Source organism: Nycticebus coucang, chromosome 3 (assembly GCF_027406575.1).
Source record: "Nycticebus coucang isolate mNycCou1 chromosome 3, mNycCou1.pri, whole genome shotgun sequence".
Classification (NCBI taxonomy): domain Eukaryota; kingdom Metazoa; phylum Chordata; class Mammalia; order Primates; family Lorisidae; genus Nycticebus; species Nycticebus coucang.
Window position 1 is genome coordinate 51,074,845 of NC_069782.1, and position 10,156 is coordinate 51,085,000.

The window sequence follows — 10,156 nt, forward strand, 5'->3', positions numbered from 1 at the left end:
ATCCTCTCTCACTGAAAATGGATGCATAGGTGGTAGAAAAAAATCTGTTAAAACTTTGAGCTTTCTAGCTTCCCTTCTAATGGTTGACCACCCAAGCTGCACCTATGAATCAGAGAGAAACATCTAGAAATCCTCCTACCTTATTTGAGACCAGTTAGATCAAAGGAGGGTGATCAAGGCCATAGGAATTGTTAAAATTGTCCAGGTGATTCCACTTTGCAGTCAACCTTGACAATCACTGCTTTAGTCAGTATGCCAAATAAAACAAACAAAAATTGTATTTGCCTGTTGATCTTCTCTTACATTAGTCCTCAGACAAGTTCTTTTTCCTTGCAGAATGCAGATCTTAGAGGACTTGAGTGAGGCTACGTCTCAGACTCAAAGACATTTGTAAAAGCTTTCAGCAGGTTCCAGTTGTCCTGAACAAAGAGGGTCTCTGGGAGGCAGGCTCCTGACTGCCGGGAGCTACTGTCCCCCTGCATTGCTCTCCCTGCTGCTCACCAGGTTCCAGACAACACAGCCACTTTCCTCTTTCTTTAAGGTGCCAAATATTTTCCTGCCTCAGGACTTTTCTGCTGGCTGTTTCTCCTTCCTGGAATGCTCTCTATCCCCACCTTCCACCACCACACTTTAGCTGGCCATTGCCTACTACTGTGTAGACATAGTCTACTAAAACTCACACAAGGGAAAATAATCTGAATAGTCCTATTTTAAAAATTCAATCAATAATTAATAACCTTCCAAAACAGAAATCACCAGGTCCAGATAGTTTCATTGTTGAATTCTACAAAGGATTTAAGGAACAAAAGGTACAAGATTGATAACAGTCTGTTAAGAAAATAGAAAAGAGGCCAGCCCAGTGGTATCTGTAATCAGAGATAGCACTCTGGGAGGCAAGGCGGCAGGATTGCTTGCAATCATGAGTTGGTAACCAGCCTGAGCAAAGAGACACCTTGCCTTCACTAAAAATAGAAACACTAGCCAGGTGTTGAGACAGGCACTTGTAGTGCCAGTTACTTGGGAGGCTGAGGTGGGAAGATTGCTTGAGCTCAGGAGTTTGAAGTTGCTGTAAGCTAGGCTAAGGCCATGGCACAGCAGAGCAAGATTCTGTCTCAAGAAATAAAAAAATTTTAAAAAGGAGAGAGAACACTTCCTAACTCACTGCTTTATCCCTAATGCCAAATTACAAGGAAGTAAAGTGACAAATCAGTATTTCTCATGAACATAATTTCCATATGTCAGGAATTCAGGGGCAGGGTAGCTGGGCAGTTGTAGCTTTGAGTCCCTCATTGGGTTTCTGTTTACATTTTGGCTGGGGCAGAGGTTTGACAGAGGCTGAAGGATCTATTTCACATGGTGCGGGTTGTTGGCAAGAGACCTCAGTTTCTCCCCATATGGGTTGTCTTGCTGCTGATTCCTTCAGCACCGTCACGATATGGTGGTGGCTGTCCTTCCCCAGAATGAGTTATCCAAAAGAAAGCAAGGTAGAAGCTGCAATGTCATTTTAAGACTAAGCCTCACAAGTCACACTGTAATCTCCTCAGTGTCCTATTGGTGACACAGTCCTATTCAATACGGGAGGGAACTAAACCAGGTGTCATCTTGAGGTGGAATTGACATCATTCAATAGAAGACTGTACTTTGCCATGTAAAACGTGTCCCCATGGATAATGCGCCCCCATGATTTTTGCCCAAATATTTAGGAAAATGCCCCACAAGAAACTGACTAGCTCTGGGCTGAGAGACATATCTGAGAGGGCTAACACTCCCCTGGTAAACATGCAGGTCACACAGACTTCCCTCTGCCATTCACTCTGTGAAGGCTGCCCTTTCCCTCTTTCCCAAGTCCTACCCTACCCTCTGTGTTGGGGCCTCGGTGGGGAGGGCCACACATGTGAGCGGTGGGTTGGAGCTTCTGAGAATGCGTAGACAGCCAGTGAGTGTCCCTGGGGCCTGTATGGGGCTTCTGGTCCCTCCATGCAGCCGGGCCTTGGGCCTCAGCTCTCACCCTGCATGGCTGTGGCCCACCTTGACAGCCCTGCCATCACCCCTTCCCTTGATAGTGGCCCTCGGCAGAGGCTTCTCTGATCTGCTCCCACCAGATCCTGATCCTCCTCATGTATAATGAGCATCCTTATTTCTCGCTCACAAATGTGGGCATTATACATGATAAAATGTATTTTTCAGCAATGAAAGTATCAACTGAATAAAGAAACAAAACACTGTAGAGCAGCAAACAAAAGAGGCGGCATTTAAATTGGAGCTTTGGGAATTGCTATTTGGGAGTCACAGATCCAGCCAGCAGCTAAATGGTGTTCTGTCCAGGTGAGGTTGGGCGGGGGCTTACAAAAGTGTCCTGTAAGTTTACATACTGGAAAGGCATTAGCATAACCTATGATTGATGATGGCTGGGTAACAGCTAGGAGGTCTTTGGTTGATGATTAATCTATTTTGGCACAGCCATCTCTTTAGGAAGTCAGTGATCAGGTTCAATATAAACAATGCAGGTAGCTTCATGATTTGGCCCAGTTCAACAAATCAAATCCCATCTGGGTGTGGACACCACTAGGGTCTAAGTCCGTGTGCCTTCCTGGCTTCTTTGTAGATGTTTCTGACACAACTATCTCCATTGTAGATTTTCTTTTCATGGAAAGCTCTGATATAACTTTAAAAGTCCAGACACAAAAGTGTACATATTACCTAATTCCATTCATCTGATGTTACAGACCCAGCAAAACTATGGTATTGCCTTGGGAAATAGCAGATTGACAGGAAATAACACGAGGAATTTCTGGGGTGACATAAAGTTGTACAGTTAAAAATATTTGTGTATTTCAATTTATCTCCCATATAATGATACAAGACTTTCATTGAAAAGACTATTGTCTCCCCTCTATGCAAGTGACCACTTTTCTTTCCCCTTGTCCCTTTCAGCAAAAATAACTGTATTATTTGCAAAAGCAAGACTATTCATTGTAGAAGTTATAAAAACATAGTTAAAATATTTAAAATTCCACAATCCCACCTCCCAAGCATAATTAACACATCAGTGTATTTACATTTCAACCTTTTTCCTATACATCTATTAATTTTTTTAAAACCAGAAGGAGACCATACTGTCAACTCTGGAGTTTGGACTACTAATAAATCTTGACTATCTATCTCTGATGTCAATGAATATGCATCTAAAATATTTTTAACTAAATAGTATTCCTTTTTATATTGTACTCTTTCTCAGGCTGGTCCTGAACTCCTGAGCTCCAGCAATCCACCTGCTTCAGCCTCCCAGAGTGCTAGGATTGCAAGTGTGAGCCACCATGCCTGGCCAAACAGCTACAATATAATCAGATAATACAATAATGTTTTGGTGTACATCCTTCTAATCTTTTTGCCTAGATTTTTCTATAATGTAAACACCTGACTTGAAGCAGCAAAATGAAAATACTAATTACAACAATTTCACTGATTTTTTTTAAAAAGTGTGTTAAAATACACTTAAAACAAATATTATGTACAAATATTCTATATTCACATCAGTGATTATTTCAGGGATGACAGGAGGGGGCCAGGCTGCTAAGTGGGGCAAGAGAATTAACATTCAGTCTTGCCAGGAAAAACAATGTCAGAAGCCTTGCCCAGCCACTCTTTTGCTTCTTCTTTATTTATTTATTTATTTTGCAGTTTTTGGCCAGGGCTGGGTTTTTGAACCCATCACCTCCGGCATATGGGGCCAGCGCCCTACTCCGTTGAGCCACAGACACTGCCCTCTTTTGCTTCTTCTATAATGACAATGATTTCTTTGCTTATTAGTTTCAAAAGTATTGTTTCACATGATTGAGAAATGTTGGAATCATCCCCAGAAATTCAGGGAGCCAAACTGTTCTTTATTTTTTATTTCCCTCCAGGAATACATTGCTGTTTATCAAGTTGCAGTGACTTTTAAGCACTGCTTCAATAAATACACATTGAACGCATATATTTTTACAATATTCAAGACCACATGGGAGTTATAGCAACAGATACTCTATAAGCAGATTAATTTTATTTATTTTTGTTTTTTTCATTTTTAAAGCACACAAGATTCACCTGGGATTTGCTCATTTAGTATAGTTCATTCTCTTTGTGACAGCACTGGGAGCATTAGACAGACATCAGGACGGTGACTGGGCCCTATAGGGCATACCCACTTTGCATAATGGGCAGATGCTGTTAATATTGCTGGCATGTTGCAAAGCTTAAAACATCTTTTCACATGATTTCTCTCTGTCCTAGGCCTTTATCAAATGATGGTAGGGTTGGCATTTCTGCAGCCGGCATCCTACATACACACTGGGTATAGCACTAGAAACCAGGAGGAGATGTAAGAGACGCAGATTACTCAAGTAGTGAGAAAAGCTATGTCAACACTTTGCTTTCCTGTTGGCGCCAATGGATGTGTCTTTAACATGCTACTCCTTAATTAAGGCTCCTCTGGAAGCTGCCCTGGGTCACATGCACTTCGCTCCCCTCTACTGTGTACCAGTATGATGAGAAATAGTATACTTTCTGCTCCCTAGGTAGGCAGCACGCATAGTTTCATCACACTGTCACATGGAGCTCTTTCCATGAACAGTGTTTTTTTTTTTTTTAATATAAACTGCCTACTCTGAAAAGGGGAAGAAAAGTTTAATTAGTTAAACATCCGATTATAAAAGATGTTGCAGTAAAATATTTCTAAGATTAAAAAAAAAAAAGACACAGCCACAATTCCTTATCTGCAATTTTCATAACCAAATGCTAGAAAAGCAGAAAGTTTCTTCACAAGTTTGGTGACAAAATCTGACCCAATCTGATCTGAGGCTCTTTATCACACTTAGTGGAGCTCTTCAAAATGCACCATATAACAGGTGTATATTTGATAATGGATGCTACCTTGGACTTTTTTAGTAGTTTTGAGTGAAATATTTTATTCATTCCGTGCCATGGTAGCAACCTCAAACTCCTGGGTTCAAGCAAGCATCCTCTTGCCTCAGTCTCTCCAGTAGCTAGGATTACGGGCACCCACCACAACCCCTGGCTATTTTTAGGGTCTCACTCTTGCTCAGGCTGATCTCAAACTCCTGATCTCAAGCAATCCACCTGCCTTGGCCTCCCAGAAGTGCTAGAATTAACAGGCATAAGCCACTGTGTCCAGCCTGAAATATTTTATAACCTCTATTTCTTTTCTAAAATCATGAAGAAATTTGATTCCAAAATATAACTAGCCCTAAGATTTCAAACAAAAAATTGCAAGGCAGGATTTTTCCAAACTCTTAATGATGTGGTGATTCTACTAAATCCAAAGATGCTCCCAGTAAATACTTTTGTCCCACAGTATGTGAAGAGGATACAATTCCAGGCAAAAAAAAAAAAAAAAGAAAAGCATGTTAGAACAACGTGCAGGCTGCATGAACAACTGACATAGTGGCCTGGGAAGTGATGTGGCTGCAACGCCTGTGTAATTTACCAGGAGCTAGTCTCTGTAAGGATAGTGTGCAGTGCTGCAGCTAACAGCTGTCCCCTTAAAAATGAAAAGTCCCAGTCTGTCAATGCTGCTGTTAGATGCAGTGTTTTAAGGATATTCGTATTCAGTAGTTCTCAACCTGGCTAAACATTAAAATTTCCCAGAGCTTTCTAAAAATAGCCATGCAAGGGCCTCATCTTCACACATTCTAATGTGCTGCCACAGCTTTAACAAGTCTCAAAGTCTAGGCCATACCCTAGATCGTGTAAATCAGGATTTTGAGGCCTGAACCCTAGACCCAAGTACAGCAGAACCTCCGTAGCTGACTACCTCCCTACACTGACCACCTATTTCTGAATCAGTACAGTGGGCCTAGTTCCTTATGTTGACCACCTCTATATGTTGATCAGTTTGTTATAGTCCCTTGGGGGAGGGTCAACTTACAGAGTTCTACTGTATTTTTTTAAAAAAAAAACATGCCTAGGTGCTTCCAATGTCTACCCAAAGTTGAAAACCAATGGTGGCAGCTCACTGATTTGATTGGCATAAGGTTTAAGGATGTGACTGTTTTGTTTTCCTTTCTAAACTAAGTCAGTTCTAGATTGGCACTATGTAGTCACCAATAAATAATTCTAACCTTCATTCACTCTTGTGGTGGTTTATTCCAGGATTCCTCTCCCAATTTCTTAAGTAAGCAAAAGGGGCAGGGAGAAAAAGGTAGGGAAATCACATTTAAAACTTTTAGTAAAATAATCTATACCACGTCAAAACTCCCTTAGCGCACAGTACATCAGAATGAAGCACAAACTGAAGAGCAGGATTCACTTTAGTCGAGGCTACAATGAAAAGGAGAGCACAACGTAAATGTACATAACAGGGATTCACACCATTTCCCAGCAAATCATAGGATAGCAAATTAAAAAAAAAATAATTTTCCAGTGACTTTTTTTTTTTGTAGAGACAGAGTCTCACTTTATGGCCCTCGGTAGAGTGCTGTGGCCTCACACAGCTCACAGCAACCTCCAACTCCTGGGCTCAGGCGATTTTCTTGCTTCAGCCTCCCGAGTAGCTGGGACTACAGGCACCCGCCACAACGCCTGGCTATTTTTTGTTGCAGTTTGGCCGGAGCCAGGTTCGAAACCGTCACACTTGGTACATGGGCTGGCGCTTTACCCACTGAACCACAGGCGCCGCCCTTCCAGTGACTTCTTAATGGTACAGGATGCCAATACTAGATCTGATTCTTACACACATTCCAAAGAAAGCTAGAAAATACATTAAGAATATTGAACTCAAGATAGTTTCTGTTCACAGAGCAATTGAAATATATAGTAAGGTGCACATTTTTTTTAGATACAAGATAAATTTCTTTTGCTTTTAAAAAGTTTTTTCTTTCATGCTTTATAATGGTCATGTAAAAAAAGACACTTATTTACTTTTTTGCATCACTAACCCTGAGAAAGAAAGAACAAAAGTAGATTAAGCTACATAACTCAGTAGGGACCAATTTCCACATTTTTCACAACTACGATGCAAAGTGATGGGAGAAGTCCAGGACACTATGCTTATTTAGGCTTCCACAAGTATCAGCTTAAACCATTTAAGGCAGATATGACATTGGATAACTGGTATAGTAGCATTTCTCTGCCTCAACTGAGAACCTTTAAACATCATCACGTTTGGTCTCTAGGTTGGTTTAAACAAGCAAAATGATGTAAAATTTGACATTCACCATGTAGGAAATTTTCAGATCAACATATAGCAGTTATGTAAGGGACAAGACAGCTTCATTGCTCAAGAACCTACATTCAGCAGAATAAAAATATGCCTAAGTTCTGTGAACTCTTTCGTGAGAAAGATCCTGGCAGTTACAAGAGAATTTAGAGGAAAATGCAATTCCATCAAAATGGAGTATGGGAGGAGCAGGCAAGGCTGCTTTGCCACTGTAATTATCATTCTTAGGATGACAGTTGGAATTGTGAATTTAGCTGGACTCACCAGTATTAACCTGTGGAAATGAAATAAAAATTTACTGCCTGGGCCAAAAACCCCAAGCAGCTGTTGGGAGCAAGAGGGCAATAAGGATAGAAGAAAACAGATTCACTGCGTTGTTGTCGAGAATGGGTTTCCCTGCTATGTGCTTTGCCTCGTGCGTTGGGCTGTTGACCACCATGCCAGTGCTTTCATCCCAACCTAAATGGGAAAGAAGAAAGTGAGGTGGAAAACCCAAATGATTTAAGTAAAAAAAAAAAAAAAAAAAAAAATACTTTTTTCCTCCAAAGGGAAGATAGTCTTCAAAAGATTCTCAGTGACTTGTAAAATGACATTAATTGATAATTTATATGATGAAAGATAGGGAATCTTGTTTACAAAGGGCCTCTTTGAATAAATGAGTGTCACACACCTCAGTGATGTTCTGTCCTCTGGAATTGCTTGAGACATGGAAAGGAGAACAGGAAAAGCAGAAAGGGCACGAAACTGCAGGTGGGGGCCGGCCTTCCCAAAGGCTCCCCTCTAAGACCAACCTGTGCGCCCCTGTGAGAAGAGCCAAGTCTGTGGACTCAGCTCTAAATACACAGGGCCCAGCATGGAGCTGGCACAAAGGAGGCATACACAGATATACAGAATCAGTCAGTCTGCCCTACTGTGCACATTTCCTTTTCAACCCACTTCATGTGATCAGAACATCTGCAGTTAAAATAATACCTAGGCTCTCTGAAAAATGTGTACCGTTTGTGGGTGTGTATGCGTGTGTGGTGTGTGCAGAGCTACTGACCCCTTAGTGGGAACTGAAATCAGATTGCTTCTTCCTTAGCATGTAAATGAGAATAACAAAACTGAGGAAACAAATATTCTGAATGCACCCAGGGAACCCTTCTCTAGCCTCCCAGTCTCCTCATGATGTCAGTCAAAGAAGAAAACGTGGTTGGTGAGAGTGTGCAGCGAATATACTCCTATCAGGACATGTCAGTTCACTGAGAGCACAGGAGGGCCTCGGAAGCAAAGCACAGAAAATTCTGAGGAAAACGGACTTTCCCATATATCTTGAGTGGGGCTAAAAACTCAGTAGCAAGGACAGCAAGCACAATGTCACAGTAGGAAAGTAAGTCCTAAGAGTCGGTCAGGTTAGTACAATAATGACCCTTCAGGTGGACTTGGAAACAAATGGAAGGAGGTGCAGTAAGACGATGCTTTTCTGGGAAGGGCTGATGGTTGAAGGTTATCTGTTCCCTGCATATCATATCCTCCTCACACAGCTACTAACTACTGCTTCACAGGACTAATTCTTTTCCAATTAATTTAACACAAAAGAAAACTAAAATTGTGGAAGAGACTTTGCTCTCTCATTTCTGGTCCCTCAATACCCTCTATCTTTGGATTTGTTTCATTGCCACATTTGTTTTTATTTTTCTTTTCCTATTTCTTTCCCATTTCTTACATATACTAATAAGATCCAATAATAGGGGAATGCTCTTACCAGTAAACTGCATTGTAGCCCCTAAATAGGAATCCACAATTGATCCGAGTAATCCAGCTAGACCCCCAAATGCAATAATTGGCCACTGGGGAGCAGAAATGTCTAAATCGTTCACACAAACCAACTGTGTGAGGAAGTACGCAATGCCCACGAAGGTACCCCCAAGGAGACTGGAGATGAGGCCCACCACTGTAACCCCTCCGTTGGTCCCTGAAGAAGAAACATGCACAAAACATTTGGTTAACAATGAGCAAACACATAGAGTCAAGGAGAGCAAAAAATTTTGATCTCTACCTAATCAAGACCAATTCAAAGACAGCATTCACTTTAATGCAATCTCAAGACCACAGGCTATGAAGCAAAGTCTTCTCTCTGCCGTGAGCTCCTGCCATTCTAGGCAGTAAGGCTGCATGGTTCCATGGAGCCAGATGGTATAGTTCTGCCACTCTCAACCTGTGTAACCGTAGCTAATTTATCTTAACTACTCTATCCCATAGTTTCCTTATTTATAAGATGGAAAAGAACTAATTCATATTATTATATTATACAGTTATCTACACAAAGCATTTAAAACAGTGCTATGTAGCAGGTATTCTAACATTAGCTATTAAAATGATGATGATGAGGAGAAGAGAAAGGAAAGAGGAGGAAGAGGTGGTGGGGAGAAAGAGAAGAGGGAGAGAGCAGAGGCGGGATGGACGAAGGGCTTCTTACCGAAACACTTAAGACCAGAAGGGGTTCTTATCTTGGATTTTCTCAGATTTTGGAATATTTGCATAATAAATACTTACCAGTTAAGTATCCCAAATCTGAACGTTTGAAATCTAAAATATACTAATATCCTTTAAGAGCATAATGTTAGTGCTCAAAAAAAATTCCAGATTTTGAAGCATTTCATAGTCGGATATGCAATTTGTAGTAGTAGTTGATAAGGAACAGAGATGATGTTAAAGCACAAATTATATAACAGGATCTCAAGAAATACTCCATCACTCCCCTTCCTTTCTTCATGTAGGTCAATCTTTATGTTTCTATGTTGTTTATCTAGGTCTTGCTAACATTTCCTGCAAATATTATTTATTAGCACCAATTTAATAGCCTTAGCAGGTTTGTAATTTGCCTTTTTTTTTAAGAGACAGAGTCTTGCTCTGTCATCTAGGCTAGAGTGCCATGGCCTCAGCCTAGCTCACGGCAAC

At 41.0% G+C, this 10,156-nt stretch overlaps 1 protein-coding gene across 2 annotated transcripts in view; it reads right to left on the reverse strand.

Annotated features, from left to right (window-relative positions):
• Window positions 1–3,567: 3,567 nt before the first annotated feature.
• The window catches only part of TMEM19 (transmembrane protein 19), a 26,025-nt gene continuing 19,436 nt past the window's right edge, over window positions 3,568–10,156 (reverse strand). Inside the window, exons 5-7 of one of the 2 annotated variants that reach the window (XM_053586666.1) lie at window positions 8,961–9,170; window positions 7,481–7,675; window positions 3,569–6,747 (exon numbers count right to left, since the gene is read on the reverse strand). In XM_053586666.1, coding sequence (XP_053442641.1) covers window positions 7,512–7,675; window positions 8,961–9,170 — 374 coding nt within the window. In that variant the 3' untranslated portion in view covers window positions 3,569–6,747; window positions 7,481–7,511. Of the gene's footprint in view, window positions 7,676–8,960; window positions 9,171–10,156 lie in introns of both variants that reach the window. The other variant, XM_053586667.1, reaches the window with a different exon arrangement.